The 24,262-nt window shown below is 38.9% G+C and overlaps 1 protein-coding gene across 5 annotated transcripts in view; it reads left to right on the top strand.

Moving 5' to 3' along the window:
• The first annotated feature begins 4,862 nt into the window (after window positions 1-4,862).
• SLC24A2 (solute carrier family 24 member 2) overlaps window positions 4,863-24,262 on the top strand; it is a 112,490-nt gene continuing 93,090 nt past the window's right edge. Inside the window, exons 1-2 of one of the 5 annotated variants that reach the window (XM_015615369.2) lie at window positions 4,863-4,979; window positions 6,828-7,902. In XM_015615369.2, the coding sequence (XP_015470855.1) occupies window positions 6,970-7,902 (933 nt within the window). In that variant the 5' untranslated portion in view covers window positions 4,863-4,979; window positions 6,828-6,969. Of the gene's footprint in view, window positions 4,980-5,073; window positions 5,218-6,827; window positions 7,903-24,262 lie in introns of those variants that run through there. The other 4 variants (XM_015615368.2, XM_015615370.2, XM_015615374.1 and 1 more) reach the window with 4 other exon arrangements.

Here is a 24,262-nt window from a genome sequence, read left to right as displayed (position 1 = left end):
CATTGTGTACATGCTCATACTTTGTTTCCCAATATGCAGAGTGCTGATAAGTAACATTTCTAACTTAAGGCATCTGTAGGATTTACTCATCACTAAGAATTTTAGTTTATGAATATTAATTTTAGATGTCCTCTTTAATATTGGCTACTGGAAACTTGTCACTGTAGTTAATTTAAAGAAGTCTGATTAATTTTGCTCAATATATTCCTCAAGAACGTATTACTCAGGTAATATAAACAATTTCTGCTCCTTAAACACAATGGTTTATATGTAATGTGTTTGCTTATTATTACTAACAATTAAATTATTTAACATACTTTAATTATAAAGACCATATCCACCCTGTTCTGGTTTTGTCTGGGAAAGAGTTATCCATAAGGGCTATCTTTTGAATTTGTATCAGAAAGAGTGTTGATGACACAGGGACGCTTTCATTACTGCTGAGCAGGGCTTAAGCAGTGTCAGGCCTTTTCTGCCCCTCACAGCACCCCACCAGTGAGTGGGGATGCACAAGGAGCTGGGAGTGGATACAGCCTGGACAGCTGACCCCAGCTGACCAAAGGGACATCCCAGACCATAAGGCATTATGCTCAGCGTGTAGAGCTGGAGGAAGGAGAAGGAAGGGTTCCTCACCCACAGCTACTGTCCTTTGAGGACAGAACCTGCTCCAACATGGCCTTACCCATGGTTGCATACCCCCTCATGGGGCACATCTGATCTGTAGTGGGTTTCTCCCTGGCTACACACATTGAGGTGCTCCAACATGACCTCATGCACGCTTCAAGCTCTTCTTGCTGCAGGAGGGATTAATCCCTGTGCCACAGTCCTCTCAGAGGTGTACCTGCAGTGGTATAGGCATAACCATGGCCACAGAGAATGTGGAGTGCCCTGCTCTTTCCTGTGTGCACTTAATCACCGGTCACAGTCCCTTTCAGTTGATTTCACAGTGGAGTTATAGCTTGCCCACTAAACAGAATAAGCAGTGATGCCCTGGCCATCTGCCAGCCCACATGCATCACCACAGCTCTTACCAGAACATTCCCAGGCCTAGCAGAATAACATGATCAGCAGACAGCTCTACAGCAAGCGTGAAAGCAAAACACAGTCACTAATAAGCACTAGTCTCTAACACACAGCCATGGCAAGCACAGGAACCTGTTGATTAATGGCAAAGCAGCATAACTGCTATAAATTCAATCTAGCACATTCCAATCAAACATTATTTTGCACCCTTTAATAATCACACTGGGTGACAAAAAGGACTATTTTGGTTTAACCCCAGCCATCAGCTAGACATACACAGCTACTGGTTCACTACCCCTCCTCAAGATAGAGGGCAGAAGCAATGAGAAAATAGTGAGAAAACTCATGGGTTTGCAATAAAAATTATTTAAAAGATAAAGCAGAAGCTGCTCATGCAAGCAAAGGACAAAAAACAAGGAATTCAATTGTCATCTCCCGTGGGTAGAAAAGAGCTCATCCATTCCCAAGAAAGCAGGCCTCTGTCATATGTGATGGTGACTTGGGAAAACAAAGATAATCATCAAGAACATTTCTTGCTCCTTTTCCCCAGCTGAGACATGCTGAGGATGACACCGGGATATCTCTTGGGTCAACTGGGTTCAGCTGCCTGGCTGCTTTCCCTTCCAGCTCCCTGTGCACCCTCAGCCTTCTTGCTGGTGGGGTGTGGTAAAAAACAGTAAAGGCCTTGATGATGGCTAATAAAACCAGTAATAAAGTATCCTTGACTTATCAATACTGTTTCCACCACAAAGCCAAAACATAACCCCATAGTGGCTGCTTCAAGAATATTAAAGTAGCTGGTTAAAGAAAATTAACCCTATCTCAGCTGAAACCAGATCCAGTGTTTTAATTTAACTCTATGCTGTAATCTTTTCCATCCCATTTCACTTGTTACAAATGGCAAAGTGTGAAATAATTTTGATATTTCAAATGTCACCTGTTCCCAGCTGCAATTAGCATTTAAAAGCTTAACATCCATTTTCATTCAAATATGCCGCCTCTGTAGTCATGGTAACCTCATCAGTTTTATCTTCCAGCTTTAGAAGGTACTGCTGGGGTACTTAGAGATGTTGTTATTTAGGATTTTTCATTTGACTCCCTCCTCCTTCCCTCTCTAGCACAAAAAACATCTCTGTGCTTGGTTTTACCAAGTTGAAGGTTTACAACAGCAAGCAAATAGACAAAACAAAAATACTGTTCAAAAAAACAAAAAAAAGAAAAAAAGAAAAAAAAATAAAAAGAAAAAAAATTTACTTCTTGGAGCTTCCTGGAAATAGGAATTGATGAAGAAGAATGGCTTATGAATTCAAATGACTCCTCACACATGTTGCAGTAAACTACAGATAAGGTATTAAAAACTATATATTCAGCATGAATATAAATAAACATAAATAAAAATGAAAACCTAGTTACACTTATGAATGTGTAGGAGTAGGTGCAGAGGTGCCTTCTCCCCTCTCTTTAAAGAGAAACATTGAACCAGCCGTGAAGCAAATATTGCTTCATTAAAATCATTTAGTTATTCTGTTTTTAACCAGGATACCAGGTGTTTAATTTTGTAAGGAAAAAAAAAAAGGGATTTCTTTTATTGTTATTATCCTTCTTACACTAATGTAACTGTGCTTATTTCTCCTGATTATTGGGCAGAATTTATAGGAGAATGGGTCAGCTGATTCAAAATGCTTAAGTCTGGTAGAGATATTCATCTATGAGCCACATAATTTTTGTTACAGATATTATTGTCCCTGGCTTGCAACATATTTTTATTGTTGGGAGAAAAACCATTGCAAGTAGAGAGAAACAGATGAATATTAGAATTCAGATACATGGAGTTTTGGATGGTATATAATATCATTATAGGGAATATAGTAGCATAATTATAGGTGGATTTTTTTACATATTCCCCCTGTGGTCATTTGCAAAAGTCACCTATTTCCAATTTTTACTTCAGAAATTGATAAAATTGTGGTAGTACACACATATCTCAGCCTGCCTTTGGGCCATCTGTGAAGTTGTAAAACAATTTTTGGTATTTTTTCAAGTGGCCACTTTTCATAGACTACAAACCAACAATTCAGCAGTCACAAGAAATTTTATATGCACACCTACCCTTAATCCTTGGCACATTGTATAGTGCACACAGGTTGAATTTCTGAGATGAATTTTCATTTAGGTCTTGCATATGTGGATACAGAAGTAAATCCACATTTTAGCTAATTCTTATCTATGTGGGGTCTCTAGAAGCACGGTTAAAAGCAATCTCCACATGTGTTCTTGCATCATCCTGAGACTGAAGGCAAAGACAAGCTGTGATAGTCAATGGGCCCCCCTCCATTGCCAGCCAGCAATGACCACCTCCCAAATAAGTAAGACGAAATAAATGTACGCTGCACGAGCAGACTCTGGCCTTAAAGAGCACTTTGTGTGCATGACTCAGCTATGGCTCTCACTAGAAACCAGTGCAATTCTGGACATATCTTTGTAACCTTTTCTTTTGTGGCCACATAATTTCTAAAATGCCTGCTGTACTTTGGTGTATCTGGTTTTGCCATGTCCTAGGTCTTTACAACTTATGGGCTTCCCATTAATGCCAAGGGCAAACCAAACAGCCCAGGTCCTACAAAATGCCTACAAAATGTGAAAATATAAACAGACTGTGCACGCCAGGCTTATACCAGTGGTCCTTATTTTTCATGTGATGTCGTAATAATACTTATAATATCTGTGTGTTAAGAAAAATTCTTACATTTTTGCATTCTTTGTGAAGCACCAATTAACAGTTATTTTCTGTTTGCCAAGGGATGAAATCAGAGTACAAAATGAAGAAGGTAGAAACTGAAAAAGGTTATTTTTACCCCAAAGAGACTGAGGGTTCACCTCTTACAGTAGGGCTTTTCAGAATGTGCAAAGGATGTCACTGAAAGTGGACAAGTTAGTGAGCTGTTTACAAAACTCTTCACAGATCTCAATGGCTGTCCTACCCAAGCCATCCGAATATCCTTGCTCTTGTCTGGGCTCTGCATTTTTCAAGACTTCCACATGAAGTTCCTCTTAAAGTGCCCTGAACCAATCAGGATCATCCTGGGGTACTGGCCCACCTACACTGGATTGCTTTAGTTTATCCATGTAGGGTTTTTAAACAATGGCGTAGAGGAGGAGTGCAACTGCTATTTCAAAAGCCCATCACCTGTGTACTCTAATAGATCTCCAGCACAGAAAAAGAAATTCTACAAGAATTTAGCTGTGGCAGAGCTGCATTGTAACTGTTTCAAAGTTTGTGAGTTTTGAAGCAATTACTTCATGAAAAACAGCTTATTGGGGAAATACTTATGTTGAAAGCAGAAGACAAAAAGAGAAGGAAAGAGCTCCGGCCAAGGAATTCTCCTATTTTCTTGTCTGTTCAGAGCACCTTTATTGTTCTCTTTGGCAACTTTGAAATGCAGTTTTAAGAAATTTCTTCTCAGCAGTAAATTAATCATGATGAATAGCTTAATCGTGGGTATGTCGTCGTCCTTAAATCAAAACCAAAATGAAACGTCCTTTTCTTTCATTACCTGATTCCCCTTCATTTGACATAAAGGATGTTTTGCTCAGAAGGCCTCACCTTTTTAAAATAATCGCGCTCTTCGAGGCTTGAAGACCTTCGCTAGAAGCGCTGCATTTTACCTCGCTTAAACCGCGCCAGCTAGCCCGGGGTGCAGGGGAGAAGGGAAAGCAGTAAATTCCTCGCCCCCCATGCTCGGCCAGTGCCCCGACTCCCGCGGGATCGCGGCGGGCGGGGGCGGGGCGCCGCCTGCCCCGCCTGCTCGGGGCGGATCCGCTGCCGCCGCCCGCCGCAGTCGGAGCGGCTCGGGGCTGTGCAGGGGCCGCCCGTCCCTGTCCCCGTCCCCATCCCGCTCCTTGCCGTGCCCCTGCCGAGCGCCCGCGGGCCGGCGCGCAGCGCAGCGCAGCTCCGGGTGAGCGCCGCGGGGTGCGCGGGCGGGGGTTGGGCTGCGGCGGTGCGGGGACTCCCATCCGCAAATTCCCGCCTCCATGGGCGGTACCGGCTGCCGAGGGGTGACCGGTGTCCCCAGACCCCGGCCGGTGCCTCCGCGGCTCTCCGCGCTCGGGGCTGGACCCGCTCCCCTTTCGGAGGTGGAAAAAGTTTGTGCGGCGTGGAGAGGAGCGCGGCGGAGCGGTGCGAACTTGGGCTGAGTTAGGCGAGGCTCTGCGGCATCTCCGCGGGGGGACGGGGAAGAAGGCGGGGCGGCGGGGGGCTGCGCTGCGCTCCGTCGGGGTCTGGGGTCCGCCGTGTCGGGAGCGGTCTGGCTGAGCTCTGCCGTGCCAGTGCCGGGGACAGCATGAGCGCTTCTCCCGTATCCCGTTCGCGCAGCGGTGAAGGCAGCGCGGACACCGGCCCGAGCCGCCGGCTGTGCGCGGCTGCGGTGGCGGTGCCGTTCGGCTATCTTTCCTGCTAAGTGTTTCTGTGGCGGTCCGTCGAGTGTTAAATCTGAGGTGGAAAATAAATATCTCTGCTGGGCTACTGCATCTTGCAGATGAAGTATGTCTCTATGACATCTTAGTGTGGAAACTGTTTGAAAAAAATCAGGAGAAACTGCGAATGACTTATTAGCTTATAGGGAAATAACTGAATGTAATAGCTGTAATCTTGTATTTGAGAATATAAAATCAGTTATTCTGCTGATTGTTCAGAATTCAGCTACTGCTACAAATGACTTGAATAAGAGATGTAACAAAGTATTTTTGGGCAGTAGTTGTAAAGACTAACGTTCAGGTTTGTTGAGAAAGTATCTTATCTTTTATTTCATATAAAATACAACTTACTCTGCACAACGTATATGTAACTAACTTCTACATTACAGATATTCTTCAAATTCCTTTACCGAAACACCTGTTATTGTCTAGAGGTTTTCCCCTGTATTAGAGGGCTTTTAGTCAAGAACACTTATCTCTGCCATACGTGAATAGTCATTCTTGCATAATTCTTTACCATTTCATTTGTTTCAGGATCAACTCTTGTGTAAATTTAAACTATTTTCTTAAGTATTGGTAAGAGGAGGACTTTTAAAAGGTACTGCGTAGGTATTCTTAGTAACATCCTACATTTATTCTAAATGCATGACATAAATCAAAACAAAATGAGGGGTGACTGAAAATTTTGTCTTCACTCATCCAAGACAGTGTACTAGGTCTGATCAGAAGCAAGCCAAGTTCTCTCTGTAAACCTGAGTTGATTTTATAGAGGAGCTACTCCCATTTCAGTCCTGTTCCAGCACCAGCGTTCTACTTACACATCAATGACTGTTGCACTGTGCACACATAACATTTCAATTAATGCTGCCTCAGCTGTCTAAAGGTCTGATGAGATGCTTGTTAGCACTTTGATTGCTTTTTTTCTGGCAGTGTTGCCCCTGCATTTGGGATTTGGGCATTACATGTTCATAGTGGAAAGTAATTACAGCAGGTAATAATCTTTGGTGTATCCATTAAAGTAATAGTTTCCTCATTTTTGTACAACATCTGGGGACAGTTTTTACCTTCCACTAGGATATTTTTTTGGTCAGCAACTGAGGAGAGCAGTGGAAGAGGCACATGAGAGGCATAAAATGAGTATTGGTAAATTGTTATCCACGGGGTTACTGCTTAAACAAACATATAATTGCTGTGTCTGGTGGGATGTGACAGAGCTTTATGCTGTGTGTTCTGATTTAAATTTTAAATGCAACCCAGTGTATAAAATGCTTTCAGAAGTTTCTAATCACTTCCTCTTTCACTAATATCAATAATATGTTTGTTCTTTTAAGACGAATGAAGAAAACACGTCCTGTGAAGAGTAGAAGTACTTGATTCTGGGAAGACTCTTACAGCACTTCTAACTTCAAAGCTGGAGAAAAGTATGAAGGAACGGTTCATCTGACTCCCTCAGCATCTCGCACAGAACACGAAATGGCTCTTCAGAAAAAGACTGTTGTTGGTGTCTTGGAGGAGTGGTGTTTGGCGGAACCGCTGTTCGGTTGCAGGTGGCACCAGAATGTTAGGAAAAAACTGAGACTGATACGAATTGTAGGGCTCCTTGTCAGTGTAGTGGCCATTAGTACTTTCTCACTTTCAATGAGTGCCTTTTTCAAGATGGAACCACATAGCATGGCGCTGGTAAGCAGCCTAGATAGCCAAAAGCTGGTGCGTGGACACCAAAGAACTCTCTTGGATTTCACAGAACAGAATGAAAACGGCACTCCAGATCCACATGCGTCTATGAAATATGAAGCTGGGCGCGACAATGAAACAGATGATCATGCGAAGGGAGAGTACCCAGAGGACCTTTTCTCTCTTGAGGAGAGGAGACAGGGAGCAGTGATCCTCCATATAATTGGAATGATTTACATGTTTATAGCCTTAGCCATAGTCTGTGATGAGTTCTTTGTTCCTTCCTTGACTGTCATCACTGAAAAACTGGCCATTTCTGATGATGTGGCAGGGGCAACCTTCATGGCTGCTGGTGGGTCAGCCCCAGAACTCTTCACTTCTTTGATAGGAGTGTTTATATCCCACAGCAACGTTGGCATTGGTACAATAGTGGGATCTGCCGTGTTCAATATCCTATTTGTTATTGGAATGTGTGCTTTATTTTCTAAGGAGATCTTGAACCTTACTTGGTGGCCACTCTTCCGAGATATGTCCTTTTACATCATCGACTTGATCTTGCTAATCATCTTTTTTCTGGATAACTTCATAATGTGGTGGGAAAGCATAACACTCCTGACAGCGTATTTTTTCTATGTGACATTTATGAAGTTCAATGTCCAAGTAGAAGAATTGGTGAAGAAATTTTTAAACAGGAACAAGGTTGAGAAGGTAACAACAGATGCTGAAGGAAAGGTTGGTTCAATTTTTAGTTGAATTATATGTAATAATGTCCTTTCTATAGCATAAGGGTTCTATTATAGTACAGTAACCAATATAGAAAAGTTCTGTGTTTTGCTCAAATGTCTTTCTGTTTAATCAAACTGATAACATTGAAAACAAAAGAACAAATAGCCTGCTAGCAAATAAATAGCTTTTAATTCCAGAATGATCCTGATCACACAGAAAGCAAGAAAGAAAATGCCAGCAAAAAGACATAAACCTTTACTCAGCATTTTGGCACATTGATGAGGTCTGAGCTATTTTTTCCCTAAGCTTTTGGATTAAGCAGTGACAATATCTGGGGAGAATCTTGTGACAAAATTTTGCTTTCTAAAGACTTTTAATGCACTTTCTTCTTTAGAGGAGGTACCAGTAATTCAGAAAAATGTACAAAGGTATTTTTATACCTGTTTTTCATCTACTGATGCTGATAATGCAGCATTAACTTCCTGTTGTAATTAGCGACAATTACATGAAAAAAAACTCGTGGAAAGTGTGACCACAATGGCAAAAGTCATAGGTTCTCTGTTTAAGGAGGATGGTTTCCCATATGCCATTTGCAACTATGCAAACTAATTTTTCTCCACAAGCATATAATGAAATTTATGCACAGAGGGCTTGGTGGGTCTCCACCGATTATGATAATCTTTTGAACAGTTTTCTTCTTAAAGCAAGCAATATTTAAAGGACCCATGAAGCTGAGCTGATTAATACTTTTGCATGTTGCAGTATGTTGGTTGGAATGTCTGTTTTTGTATGACTTTGGGTATATTCATCAGATAAAGCTTTATTATACAGTAATTATTCACATTATCAGGGACCTAGCTGCTCACTGTCCTGTTTCTTTTGTTTAGCAGTCCTATGTGAAATGGTTCAGAAGAGACACAATCCACCAGTATCAATGCACAGGCACATAAACAGGAGGAGAGGTAGATTTTGACAGATACATTGTGTGATAGATACATCCGGTTTTAGGGGAAGCTACAAACCATCAAAATCAAAACCCAAAAAAAGTATCTTTTTTTTTTCCCTCTTTATTTTATTCTCTAACAAGGTTTAACAGCTGTACAGTTACTTGTAACTTTGTATTTTCCTTTTAGGGTTTGTTTGTTTGTTTTCCAAAATCAGCATGCTCATTTTCATTGGATTTTATAAGTAAATGAAAAGAAAGGTCAATACCAACAAAATACTTGCATAACTAGCAAAGAGCTTCTTTCACTACATTAGTTGGTTTCTAAATAATCTAAGAGTTCATAGTGCATTGTAAGTCCTTTGACAGTGCTAAAAATATGTGGTGATAGAAAGACTATGGTATATGGAGCAAACTTTATCTATCCAAAAAAGGACAGAAAATATAAATCTCTAACTGGTCTGAAGCAATCATCAGTATGAAAAGCAACTGTCTTGTGTTGTTGAGGCTACAAGGTAAGGGAGAGTAGCTGTATATCAAGGTGTTTATTTTTGGCTGAATAGAAGAAAAAATCATTTGAGAACCACACTGAGCATTATTTATATTTGAAGAACTCTAGTTAGACTTGATTTTAAAAGGATACCTTTAGGACCACTCATTTATTGTTTAACATATTAATTAGTTAGAGTTTGTTTATAACACAGGTACTCAGATTTCAGATAGGGGTGAAAAAAAATTAAAAATTGGCTACTTTTCCTAAAACCACAAGCTTTGCATCGTATGTTTCATGAAAATATTTCTCCTAAATTAACTTGAATTTAATTAAAATGATAAAATAATGTATTCATGAATCATTGAGGGGTGAAGAAAGATGAAAGATGCTCTAATTTTATTGCAATTTAGCTAATGCATATTTTCTGCTTCCTGAGGAAAATAGCTTTTCAAGGTGTCAGACCATGTTTTTACTCTGTGAGCCATGCTGTAAAGATGTAATTTTGAATATTCCACTGACACTTTGAAATTATAAGCCATTATGAATGATTTTATTCTTTGCTTGAACAACATTAAGGAGGATGAATGTAATTTTTTAATAGCAAGGATGTCACAGATTATGGGCGTTGGATAAAATCGCAGTGAAGTTCTCTCTTAATTTATTTGCTATTATTAGATAATTGGTTGTCTTGCTTTTTGAATTAAAAAAAAAAAAAAGTAAAAAGAAAAACTATTATGTGCAGTCCCAAGCCTAACAGAGATGCCTAGGGCTTTCAGCTTGAAGTTACTCTCTAAAGCAAAGGATAAAATGCTTTGATAGTCTGAGGTCTGGTGCCTCGTAGTGAATGCAAGGCACATGGATGTTTATTTCCTAAACAGTGAGGGTTATAAGTATCACAGAAATGATAGTCTAAAATGGCAATTAGTAATAATAAATAATAATAATAATAATGGTGGCAAAAAATATTTCCTCTCCAAAGTATTAGCTATTAGCCTAGCTTGCTTCCACTCATCAAGAGCATGTATGTACAATTGTATGTATCGAATTAGCATACTGAACTGAGAATCTGTGGTCTCAGTTGTTTCTGATGGAAACTTTTTCACTCTCTTTTCCCCCATTGAGACAGAGAATTGCTAGGCAGCTCTCTGGAACTGGGTGTGTTTAAATCTCTTGAAATATTTTAATTTCAGGAGAATAGAGAAAATTCTCTCTCTTCTAACCAAAACTCCCTCTGTGAATCTGTTGTTGACTGCTGCTGCCAAACTGGAAAGTATTCTGCTAAAAAAACATGTGTGTCGTATTTATCTTTAAGACTGTTGTAATCTGAAAGCAGCTCAACAAATTTGAGAAGTCTAAATAAGGCAACATAAAGCTGGATAGTGAAGAGTTAGGTGGCTTATTAGCAAACAAGCACCAAAGATTAAAAAACTGATAAGATGAGAAACCTCTTGAGATACTAAAATGTGTTTTAATGTTAATATCAGTGCTTTTATTCTCAGTTGTCCTGAGAGGCTGAAGAAAGTTTTATGTTCTCATGGATGGTATTTCCCATGAGGAAAGGCTAAAGATATGAACGTATTTTTTTTATCTAGCTTTCATCTGCTCTAGGTGTATTCATCAGGTTGCTGCAATGCATGCATATCTCTGTAGATGCCTTTTTGATTTCTCTTCCCCATTCTTAAAAATTAAAGCACATTTTTTTTTGTACTAGAAAATAGTGACTATTTGAACTTCTGATCTTGTTTTCTTTAGTGTGTTGGTTCCTTGTACAAATTTAAATGCAGACAGAGTACTCTGTATGAATTTCAATGTGATCACTATTTTCCTTCGCATGCTTTCAAACATATACAGTCTGGATTATTAAAGAGTCCAGGTTGAGAAAATCTGGTGACTTTAATTTTTGGAACAATTTTGTGGCACTGGTGAGGACAGACTACAAGCTTTTTTCATTTAGAGTTCATAGAGTTCATTGGCAAGGTTCTGTTTGAACTGTGGATAGTTCTGCACCTCGTGCCACCCCCTAGGAAGCCTGATGGCAGTCTGATACTGATGAACTCCAGAGAGCACTGTGAGGAGGATGAAAAAAAGGAGGATAGATGAAACAGCGAGACAGCATGAAAAGACAAGATAAAAACCAGATGGCTGGGTTCTACAGTGTAGGATGGCATATGGTATATGTGGATCAAGATAGGTCTCTAACAAGTCACACTGAATGGGCCCTACTGTAGTAAGTGCCATCCCACCCATCCCACCACTTGATATCCCCCAAAGTCCTGTCCAGCCTAACTTCTTCTGTGGCATGATTTTTAGGTTTTATGTAGCTATCCAGCAAAGAACAGAAGACTTTTAGGACTAAGGTGGAGACTTTGGTATTAATTTGGTATCTTCCTGAGCTGAACAAAGATGTTTAAAAACATAAGCCTGAAATTTATTATAATAGACAGGAAGAGGAAAACAGAAAAAGCTAATGGGCAAACTTCTTAAAAATAAGACTTTTTTAAAACTTTCTGCTAAGATTTCAGTCTGTTCTTCATTGTCTGTATTGGTGAAGTTTTGTTGAATGTATTAAGTCATGTTAAAACATCATGTGGAAACTTCAGTGCTTCAGTACTTTTTTTCCTTTAAAGTAGCATGGAGATCATTGCAGAAATGCTTGAATCTGATTGTTCAGTAAATAATTCAAAACAGTTCTGTTTGGCAACTAGGAGAACAGAATGTGGGTGGTACAGGGATGTTGTGCAATGACATCTGTTTCACTGACAGTACCATTTTAGATAAATAGCTTACGGTATATACAAGACAGTTGCAGTTTTTCTACGTTTACAGAGAACTACATTTGGAAAATGAGCTATTTTTACCAACATGGCATAGCTATTATTTTACTGCCAATTTTGTTTTCTCAAAAAGCTTGAATAGCTTTTGTGTGATATTTTAAGATCCACATTGATCTCAAGTGTTGCCACGGTGTACTTAATGGCAGTATTTGCATTCTAAAGGAAAGTAACAGTATTTTAGTTGCTTTTATGCTTGGTGGTTGTATCAGCACTGCACATGCACATTCACTGTCATAATGCCTGATACAATATGTGTTCAAGGTAAAACACAAGTTACCTGCATGTGTACGAGAAAAATTGAAACTTCATCTTCCAGGGCTTCTTAATGTTGAATCCACAGACCCAGTAATTATATCTACAGAATAACCTTTCTTTTCTCACTACCAAGATTTTTTTTTTCGTAGTTTTCATAGTCCGCAGTGTTTCATAGTTCTTAGGAAGATTTGACTTTTATTCTAGACACAATTCTCAGTTGGTCTACTTGTGCAATCACGTGTGTGAATACAGAGCTATGAGTATCTGGATCTTGCAAGACAGATGCATTGTTTTAAGTACATGTTTGAAACATAAGCCTCAGCACTGACATTGAAATATCTTTTGTTTAGATAAATGTCTGGTTTTGTGTCACGTTTTATCTGCTTTTATTCTCTCAAAAAACTTTCAATCTACTTCTGTGTTAATTTAATGTTATTCCAGTAACAGGAACTATGAGTTAATTTGCCTTGCATTTTTAGCATTGTTGTTTCAATTTAGGACTATTAACTGACATAACCATAGGCTGATACTTTATATATGAAACCATTAGTACAGTGAAATGGAAACTATTCTCAGTTTCTTTTAGCACTTGTCAGTAATTTATTGACTGTGAGGCAATGATTATAGTTTTCACCACAGGAGTCTCTTGGTACTTTATGTGTGTACTTTGGTAATGAGCAAAAAGTGACAGCATGCAAATACAGTGTAGGTTAAATTCTCTTAAAACATGGCCATCCACTAAGATGCTTCCCTTGTTAATTATGATGGGGAAAGGAAGTCTAGAACTGTGCCACCATTAATAAATAGCAAGGGAAAAAAATCCATCAGTATATTTAAAAATAATAAGTATATGTAATTAAAGAGAAGATAAATTATACATCTTAGAGGCTGTGCAAAGCCAGCTATGTTGGCAAAATTTACCATGCTGTGTATCAGAACTCCAGACATGGCTAAATTTATTGTACCAGAGGCTGTACAAAGAGAGGAAAATCGAGGGATGTTATAAATGTCGTGTTCTTCCTCAGTTTTGGATACTTTGGTCCATTCCTCCACAGAATGTGAGAGCTATGGGAGACTGTAGGTGGAATTTCACTCCAAATCAGTAAACCAGACCTCAAAATATCTGCCAGCTTTGGGGTGCTTTGCTTTATCTCTGGAAGAGCTTTACTTTAAAATCAAAAAGAGGTTCAGAAATCTTTTTTTGGCTCACCTTGTGTTCAGAAATGCCAGACACAGGTGCAGCAGTATGGTACTGCTTTTCCATCTGACCCATATTCCTCCTATCTTGGGGGGAAAAAGTAGAGACTTTTTCCCCCCAAGATAGCTCTCCAGATTTACCTCTCAGATAAATATTTAAGAAAATCCAAAGGCTTTTACAAGGTCTTCAGATTTTGGGGATGAGAGTGTTCAACTTTTATGAAATTACATACAGATCTCCCACATTCACTTCCCGTTTTAAGTTGGTGCTGCACTCATCATGTAGTTTTGAGAGGCAAGGCACAGCTAACTCCCCTACTCTCCAGGTCTTGTTTTACAAGGCAGTAGTGACCACTCCACAACATGTGTTTTAGACTGTGGATGTGGGATGTGGGTAGTAGGAGCTGCCCTAGGGCTGTGCTTGTTGCAGTGTTGAGAGTGCCATGCCACACACATTTGGAGTGTGAGATGCTCCAAGCACTGCTGACTTCCGAGTGACCTTGGCCTTTCTGAGTGGTGACACTCCCCTGGCAGCCAGCACTACACTGCCAGGGCCACAGGCCAAAAAATTAGGTTTGATGAAGTGCTTCTTTCCTGCTAATGATCTGGGTTTTTGTTGTTTTTATTAGCAGGAGTCAGTTCTCCATTGCCAGCTGTAGAGGTGAGAAAACAGGCTCTATTGTGTTCTTTCTCATTTGATTTTTTTTCCCCCCAAGAATTCATGTATTTTGCTTTTGTAACTGTGGAATAAAATTATAAGCAGTTTGAATTTTTTAGTGTGTAATGACTAGTGTGTTCACAACAAAGAGAGCTCTGCATCAAAAGAGATATAGAAGTGGAGATCAGGAAAGTTCTTAAAAATAAGGTATGTGCCCATGCTTCTCTTGGAAAGATCTGTGTGGGTTGAATGAGTATTAAAAGTGTTTTATACATGGCATATAGAACAGATGGGAAGATGTCTTGGAGATGAGTGTAAATGAACAGCTGTAACACCTATAACTCTTACGACATTCTATCTAGCAACATCTTTTTTACGGTTTATAAAATGAACTTCAATATAAAGAATAAGACTTGCTTATTTGTCCCCAGACATGTACCAAGTTTTGTCTAACCTGCAAATGGTGACTAGTGTGATGTTAATTACTCTGTAAATGGTTTCCTTCACCTCAGCCTAGATCAGCCATGCTCTGTTGTTCTTCAGCAGCTTTTATTTAAACATCACTTTTTATCACTTAACTTAATGGCTGCTTCCATTAATCTTTGCAGCAATAAGTGTGCTATTGGCACAAACCAGAAGTTCAAATGCTTTCTTGGCACTGAGAGGTTTTTTAGAACCTACCATGACAAGGTAGATCAAATACTGGGTAATTGTAATGAATTTATCATGCACAGACATGTACCATGAGATGGTGGCTTAGAAAAAGGAAGGTGGTTTTGTGATTTTATTTTTTTAAAATTCCAAACCTCTCATTAATTACTGCTAAAAATCACTATATTCGTTTATCAGTGCAAGCCAAATACCTTATTAATACTTAGCTGTGCATTTCAAAATGCTAGAAATTTGGTCTCTCAAGTAGAACACCTTATAGAATGCTCCTTACACTGTATTGTTCTGAGACAGGCGCATATTTTTAAAGTATTTTTAATTTTCCTATTGAAGTAATGAGATGATAACCTAGTTTCTCCTAGACTAGGTGCTTAGGTAACTGTATGAAATCACAGCTGCTTTCCTCAGTGGAAAGCAACTCATCATGGGAAAGAGATAAATGTGATTCACAGTACCTGATCAGAAGATGATTTGTCATGTATTCGATTTTATGTTAGCATACCATCAGTCTTTTCATCCTCACCCAAGCTGTCACTGAGTTGCTGATTATTTATTAAACATAGATGTCCAAGAGGTGATTTAAAGAAGTAGCTTATTTCTCTGTGTGATCATGCAATAGATCTTTGCAAGTGTCATCAATGATATATCTGGTAGAAGGCAGCACCATTTTGTATTACAGAACCTAAGTCAAAACACTACTGCTGAGGCCCTGTTTTGCTTTTGAGGAAAATAGTCAGATCATGGTTTGGATTTAGTTTGGTTTTGTTGCAAATTTTTGTGTTGGAAGTTCTTGCAATTGTACTGCAAGGTGCAGGTCAGTCACAGGCAAATGGAAAAATCCTAAGTTCAAGCAGCCTTAGGACATACTTTTGGCAAACAAATTGCATCTGACAGAATATATATTGTAGTACATTACTGCCTACTGTTATTTTGCACGCAATACCTGTATCTTTGAGGAAATTAGCTATTTGCTGTCATTGGTGGTTTATTCATGTACCTGTGTTCCGATCTGAAAAAAAGGAAATGAAAAAAAAAAAAACCCTGCTGTGCTGGGAAAACAGCCACTGCCTTGCTGGTAACAGAAGTGGGCCTCAGGGCTGGGGAGAGCAGTGAGAATTCAGTGTGTTGATCATGTATTTGTTTCTACAGCAGGTGGAGGGTTCAGAGCTCACGTTGCCTCTGAAGCAGCTTTATCTAGCAGTGTAACTACTGCCCTGCCTTAACCACTCACTCACTTTGGGTGATTTTACTGTCCTTGTCAGGTACAATTTCATCCGGGCAGCTCAAAGAACAATTACTGCTGAGTTACAGTGTTTTGCACTATTCCATTGCCTTTCCATTGCCATCCGTATTGTGATTTACATGAACAGCCATAAATAGCTGTGATCTTGGATGACTTCCTTTAAGGTGAATGTGTGAAAACAGACTTAAAGGTGTGTATGTGAAATGATATTAAAACCACGATAAAATCCTGCTCTTAAAAGAATAATGGATTGGCACAAAATATTTTCCTGTATGGGGAAGAATTAAGGTAGCAGGGAATTTTTACTACAAACTATGCTGATAAATTAATCAAAAATTTTCCTCAGGAATTAATCCTGCTTTATCACCTCTTAACTGCTTAATGCTGCAAGTCTAGTCTGAAGTCAGCAGTAATACCAGTGACATTTATTGCATAACCAGCTAGTGTAAACTCTTTACCCTCTCACATTGCTGTAAAACAGCTCTAGCTGATATAGATCACTGAGGAAAAGGCACGTCTGCTGTCACAGACTGTGTTTGGTGACCTTCAGGGCATCATTTGAGACCTGTCTAGTTATGTAGACTTTTGCCCAAGGGAGAAAGTTGAAGTTTGCAAGGATTGTAACATTAGAGGATGAGCAACTCTTTAGGGATTAATCAGATGTTAATTTTGTTGGTTTTTTTTAATTTGTGCTGCAAGCTTTTATTCAATTACTAATTAAAGTCCTTCTGTTGCTACAAGGCACAATCACAAAGTTAACATTTAACTAAAAATTTATGCCAATCAAACGGTTGAGTGGAAGACCCCCAGATTTTAGAACACCAACAATTTCTTTGTCCAGGAGTAGTTTGAAATACTAATACTACTACTGCTACTACTACTACTACTAATAATAATAGTAATAATAGTTATTATTGTCATATTATTAGTGACTTACGGATTTTTAAAGTAAACTGAAATAATTTGAAAGCATCGTGCTGTTACAAATAATTTTGTTTGCATATATTTTTATTTAAATATTACTGGTTTTCTGCTTTATTCCTAATATTAATTGTATTTATTTAATACACTTTATTTTAATTTAGCACGTTATTGGAGTGATTTTGTAACCTTTTGATTGTCTCATTGTCAGGAGCCATTTCTCATTTGTGTGTGTGGGCACACTTACGTGTACATGTGCATGTGTGCACACACTGTCGGTCTGAAAGGTGCCATGTGCACCATACAGGAGGTAAATCAGAAACAGTGCAGCTCTCTAGGATGGTAATTTTGCAGGCTTCCTACACCATTTCACCGGTCTTCTGCCTAGTAACCCTTTTTCGTAAGACTTACTTGAATATTTAAAGTTTCTGAGCAGTACACTCCTCATAGGATTTTTCCAGATTAGTTATTCAGAGAAAAAAGTCTATTTCTTCTTAAATATGGACTCCTTCTAAGCAACAAACAAACAAACAAATCATTCCTGCCTGAGGCCAAGGACATGATGTACTGAACTATTGACATATTTTACTGTACCAAATTTATCACATTAATGATTCCCTATACTGTCCTTCTACAGAGATAGAAACAGTAGGTCTACATCACTGTAGTCAGCTGATTTCTTGCTTTACATTGAGGTAATCATGATCTGATTCTATCATGAGATTGGCCCACGGTGCTATTCTTTACTACATGACATTGCGTGTGGAAAAAAGCCATTTCTTGTTCAGGTGAAAGACCAACAGCTGTAATTACAGTAAATAAAATTTGTTACATAAGTAAGAAACTTTGTAGCAAGTTGGGGTGAAAATTTATTACTTTCTTTATTTAAAGTTTCCTATAAAGTATAAGCCCTTTTAAGCAAAGGAATGGAGATGTTTCTGCACCTATTCCTTAATTGTCTCTTACAATACATTTCCAAATATATTAGTAATTATTTGCAAATATAAATCTTAAAAAACAGAATTTTCAAATAGATTAGTATTGAAATTACTTACTGAATTATTTGGATAACTTCCTGTGTCCAATTCATACTTGCAAGAAACACAATAAGGCTATTTAGGATGTAATATGGTGTTTATGTATTTAGCATTAAAAAAGAAAACAAACCATGCAGCCCCTTCTTTTTAGGGCCATGGGAAATAAATGTTGATTTAAAACCCCATATGTAGACATGTGTGAAGAAATACAGACTCTCATCTTAAAATAACATCAATAGGCTTAGTAACAGGCTGGACTGAATTGCAAACTCATGCTTTATCCTCGGTTTTAAGGGTCAAGATGTGGTTCTCTCTTTCATTTAATTGTCTTAGAAACCTGTGGTTTTCAAGCCTCATAAAACACTGTACAGTGTGCTGTAGAAAAGTTTTATTTCTGCTTGCTTGATTGGATTACTATATGCAAGAAAAAGAAAGGTCACTGTATTAATGGCAAAATGGTCTTAAGGCAAAGCAGGAACATGGTGGAATCTGAGAAAAAGGTGGTCAGGCTTGGTGGAACGAAACCAAATAGCATTCATGAGGCTCTCATTTTGCATCGCGCTTTTTTTTGAAGCATCTTGGTAAGCATATCCTCTTTGCCAAAGCTTTAAAAGTAAGTAAATTTTCTGCTTAAGAATTCTTCCCATCATTAAAATTATTGTCCTTCCTTAAAATTTTAGGAAGGATAGTAGGGAAAAAAGTCAAATGGAACTTGAATAAACCTTATATGTGCAGGTTTTTTAAATATCAATAATTATTTTGTTTTCTTCTTTTGTGAGGGAAAGGACTAAACTCAATGAAAGGTAGCTTTGAAGTTGATGACAAGTTTTCCTGTTGAGATTGATGAAAGTGAAATTAAGCCCAAAAGTCAGGACACTGAGAATTACAATCTGGCTGCTTCTCTGATCTCTATGTGCTACTGTATTATTCCAAGCCTCTGAGCTGCTCTCCTTCCATATTAAATCACCCCTAGCAAACAAAGAAAGCAATTTCTTTTGCACTTGTAGTGAGCAAAACAGGCTTTATCAGCTTTCTGTGCCCTTGGACTCAAACTGGAAAAGGGCACTCAGTGCTTCACAGCATGAACTGTCCTGTCATGTGGATTATTGATAAATATCAAAGCAATTATTATGTGGTGGGATCATAATTGTCTTTTCCCAGACCACTGCTAGAAACCACTGCGGCTTTCATCCTTTTTAAGGGGTCTGTCTCTTAATGGGAAGACTGGGCATGGGAAAAGCCAGTTAATTCCTTTCTTAAAGGTAGGAAAAGCTATTAGCTATTTTATTAATTAGGTACACATACAGGCATGCTTTTGTGAGTGATCAAGTGGAAGAAAGCTTTTCTCTGTTAATTACATGCTCTTCATATAGAAAACTACTCTGCAAAATTACAAAGGCTAATTTTCAGATTTAGTTGGCCTACACTCAGAGTTATCAATGAGAACCTCAAGATGCAGACAATTGCAGAACCCAGCTCCTGGCCCCAGATTCACTTGGCTTAGCTGCACTGCCTGACCTATGAATATAGTCTCCTAATGTTACTTACATAATCACTACAGAGGAATCGGCATTTTTATAGTGTCATAGATTCAGGCTGGAAAAAGCACTTAAGATTACTGAGTCCAATAACCTAACATTGTCTGCTCTATCACTAAACCATGTCCCTAAGCACCACATCTACACAGTTTTCAAAAGTCTCCAGGGATGATGGAGACTTTCCTGGGCATCTTTTTCCAATGTCTGACCACCTTTTCAGTGAAGGCATTTTTCTTAGTACCCAGTTGCAACTTGAGGCCATCTCCTGTTGTTATTTGGGAGAACAGAATGGCCCCCACCTGGCTACACCCTCATTTCAGACTAGTAGTGGTGTAGTGAGTGTCATCCTTGAGCCTCCTTTTCTCCAGACTGAACATCCCCAGCTCCCTCAGCCGTGCCTCACTCACAGGTCTTGTGCTCCAGACGCTTGCTCAGCTCTGTTGCCCTTCTCTGGGCACTCTCCAGCCCCTCAGTGTCTCGCCTGCAGTGAGGGGCCCAGAACTGGACACAGCACTCGAGGTGTAGCCTCACCACTGCTGAGTACAGGGGGACAACCACAGCCCAGGTCCTGCTGGCCACACTATTGGTACAGGACAGGATGCTGTTGGCCTTCTTGGCCATCTGGGCACAGCTGGCTTGTGTTTGATTGGCTGTGGACCAGTACTCCACCAACAGGATCTTTATTGTAATGATAATCCTCTTCTGACCTTGAACTGCAAAAATCTGGGCTTTCATCTGTAGCAAGAGATTGGTAATACCTGAAAAGCTGTCTCCTGTGCTTTTATTGCAATACCATGAGTAATTACCACAGTGCTGCCTCTTCTAGAACCCAGAATTACATCAAGTTGTGTGAGGGTGATAGCCTGATGTCATTTAGCACAGGGTCACCTTTGAGATAGAGGTAATTCAAAGTTACTGTTTTTCTGTGCTACCAAGCAAAATAAAATGCTTACATTTATTTAAGTGTTAATCTAGTCCGTGAATATTTAATTTGCCATCTTTCTATTCAGGTCAGTATGCAGATACTACATATGGTTCCAAATAGGTACTTGAGGCAAATAAGCTATTGAGTCTTACTGTTATTTATAGCAAAAATATTGACACTGCAGCCACAGGCACTGTTACTGTACATGATTCATAGCAGATTTTTCTGGATTATCTTTTTTATAAAATGAGACATCATTTTAACTTTCAGAGAATTACACTATTGGTTAACTACTTAATCCCTTCTTTAACTGATCAAATTTTTAATCTTCCATGTTGATAACTGAACATTTACAATAAATGAGTTATATTGCATAGAGCTCCTAAAATAGCTAGGAAACCCTTCTTAGGATTCAGAAACTCCAGCTTCCAATAGAAAAAGGAGTGGTTAATTATGAAAATTCAGATTACATTATTCTTGCTCCATCTGCTTATAATTGTTTCTGGGTGTTTGTTCTTCACAATTAAATGGTAATTGTTGTTTTCAAATATTTCACAATTTAGTGAGGGAACAGAGCCTGCTGTAAGGAGGTGTGTACATACAGTCCTTAACAAAAGGAAATCAGTTTGCAGTCGTGCCTCTTTCAGCCTTCTTTGTTGAATTTCAGCAAGTAATTTATTTCACAGTGTCTCAGATCTCTTCACAGTTGTAAAATCCTATGCCTGCATTTCTCGTTCCTGAAAAAGGACCCAAACCCTGAATATCCTTGGATGTCATCCCATTAAAATAATCAGTGTTACAACACCTGTGTGAAGCAAGAAGACATTGGTATCTCACTGATGAAATGTGGAGCATCATCTCTTTCTTCCTGTTGCAGTGGTTCTGACCATCACCCTATTTTGACATCATGAATGAATCATCAAAGTAATGATTACCCTGTTATATCAGTGTAAGGGTAAAAGAATAAGGCAGAAGTGTAGGAAATTACTATTGAGAAATGGGTATTTTTTAAAGGGCAGAATCCCTTCTATAACAGCAAGGATTTCATGCCACTCTTCATTGGCATGCCTATGTTACATCATCCACTGATACTGTACCATATATATCAGTGTCCATTTGCCATGGAAAACCTAAAATTTACTGTCTTCCCTCTTTTAACCACCCTTCTGAGACATGAGTACCTTCTTTCTAAATGTAGAGGGTGCTGTGTGGGTGACTGGCCAATGGTAAGCCTCAGTCTCTGCTCCCTGACCTCTTCTAGGGCCAATGCTGGTTGCAGTTTGTTCACCAAGACTCTTAGAGCAAAGGAAGAATAAAGAAAAACCATCAGGTTCTGGTCAAGGAGCCATTACCTACCTGATTTCCTAATATGTTGATATTTCTGTTCCAGTGTGTCAGTTTTGTCAGGTGCTGTGAGGGGCTGAGATTGTTGCATCACTGTTTCCCAAAGTGTGGGCCAAGAAACACTTTCTGGCAGCCTGTGAAAGACTACATAGCAAAGTGCATCTTGACATCAAGAGCAGAAGGATCTGTTCTTTCAACTCCAAATGTCAGCCAGGAATTGTGCACTGCAGAGAGCTGAACAGCTGCATGGGACTGGCTTTCTGCTCACAGTAGATGGATATCAGCATTGTTGGTTTTAATGGGTTTTGGGTAGATTCAAAGTGCTAGAAGGACCTTATGTAATTGCAGCATATTTTGTGCAGAAAGTGCTGACCATTATGATGTTTGGCATCAAACACTTCAGAAAAAGGAAGCAGGATTTTCTAACTTATGATGCCCTGTACCTTTCTGAGTTTATTAGAGGGGAACTATACTGCCCAATATTAACCTCTCCAGCAAGGAGAACTTTGATAGAAAAACAGTTTTTCTACACTTGAACTATTACTATGGTTTAGCCTTACTTAGCTTGAATTATTACTACAGTCTGCAGTGCTCCTGATATAAAAAGCTTACTTAAGTTCACAAAAATATGTGGGATGACTATAAAGCTCAGTGTTGAGCAGAACTGCTAGTTTCTATGATCAGAAATAACTATGGAATGTATCTGTGCTTATGAATTTTACTTTTGATAAAATGCAGCACAATTTCCTGTGAAAAATGCTAATGCATTTCTCAGTTTACTTCCGAAATATGGTGCTGCTGTATTGTCTGCTGGGTGAATTTGTTCCTTGTAAAATGCATGAAAGCTTGTAAAACTAACACAGGAGAAATGTTTTCTGTGTGATTGAACTATGTGGGGGGACTTCTGGCAGGGCTCTCCCAGGCCTGTGGTGGCTATTCTGTTGATTTTGATTAGATCCACTTGGGTACTGAATGTCCAGGGAAGCATGTACTCTCCAAATGGGAATTCAGGAGAAAACCTTTTGTTCAGATGACCAGTAAGATTAGATACAATACTGGAAAGCTAGTCTGTTTTCCTTCAACAAGGCTGCTAGCTTCTCCAGTGCAAGCATGTATGTCAATAATACACTTGTCATGAAGTAAACTTCTTTCATTAACTCTGCTATCACATTAATCCCGTTCAAGATTCTGAAAAGATGACTGCATTTTGTCAGAAAAAATTCAGTCAACCTTGTGTGGGTCAGGACTTGTAACAGTTGGGCGTTTCCATCCGAAGTTCATGGCCTGTTTTTTTTCCTGTTTCACCACTTATGAGTTCGTTGAAGTATAATATATGGTTAACTAAAAAGTTTATTATGAATGGGATATGTGAAAGCAAAATAGTAATTTATTGACTCTGTTTTTTTGTCCTGTGAGTCAGGAAAAGAACTGTTAGGAAGCTTGTGTAAGCTTTCGACAAAGCTGTGTCTGAACGAAGCTAAAAAACACGTACAACCTTGAAGCATTAGCAAGCCTAAATTACTATTCTAAATTACTCTTCTAACAAGCTATAGAGCTAATCATGACACACATATCAGGGATCACAAATTAGTACCCACAGAAATGAGCAGTGGTTTTCTGTTGTGAAATAGACATATCAAGAGTTGTTCAGACCATTTGTACATGTTGTGGCAATTAGGAGTGTTAAGGTTAATATTTCTGTTCACGTTGTTAAAAGATGAGCTGGGGACAATCAAGAGAGGTTCAAATGTCAGCTTTCATTGTGTGCAGTATTTTTCTGATAGGTGTGCAGATGCATTTTAATTGGGTCCAAGATGCACCTTGGATATGCTGTATGTCTGTTAGTATAATAGAGTAGAGAAAAGTATGTATTACAAGTATGCCTAGGGCTTTTAATCTCTCTGTAATGACAGCAGAGGGTTTCTGCTTACCAAAGAGGAAAAATCAGCATAGGCAAATGTCTGTGCGTTCCTGCTGTGATGTGTTCCCATTACATGCTAGTCCTTGAGCAGAGAAATACATAAATAACAGAACAGTCTGTACCTTTCCTCTTTTTATGTCTGTATTTAAACCTGCAAAAGAACATCTGGTTCTCAGAGGACAGTTCCTCTGGAAGAACTTGTTAAGGCTGCAGAGATTAAAACAGAGATGCTGCTCATCACACTTGCCCCAAATAAATGTAATGCTACAGTAATAATAACACCAGTTCTTCCACAATTAAAAACTTTCTGTGTGTATTAAGAGACTGAAATCAGGATGACAATGTGTAATAGTGCCATCTGGTGACCCTCTTTCGGATTGTGCAGTGA

Source organism: Parus major, chromosome Z (assembly GCF_001522545.3).
Source record: "Parus major isolate Abel chromosome Z, Parus_major1.1, whole genome shotgun sequence".
Classification (NCBI taxonomy): domain Eukaryota; kingdom Metazoa; phylum Chordata; class Aves; order Passeriformes; family Paridae; genus Parus; species Parus major.
Note: the sequence above shows the minus strand (reverse complement) of the source record. Positions and strands in the feature narration are given on the sequence as shown.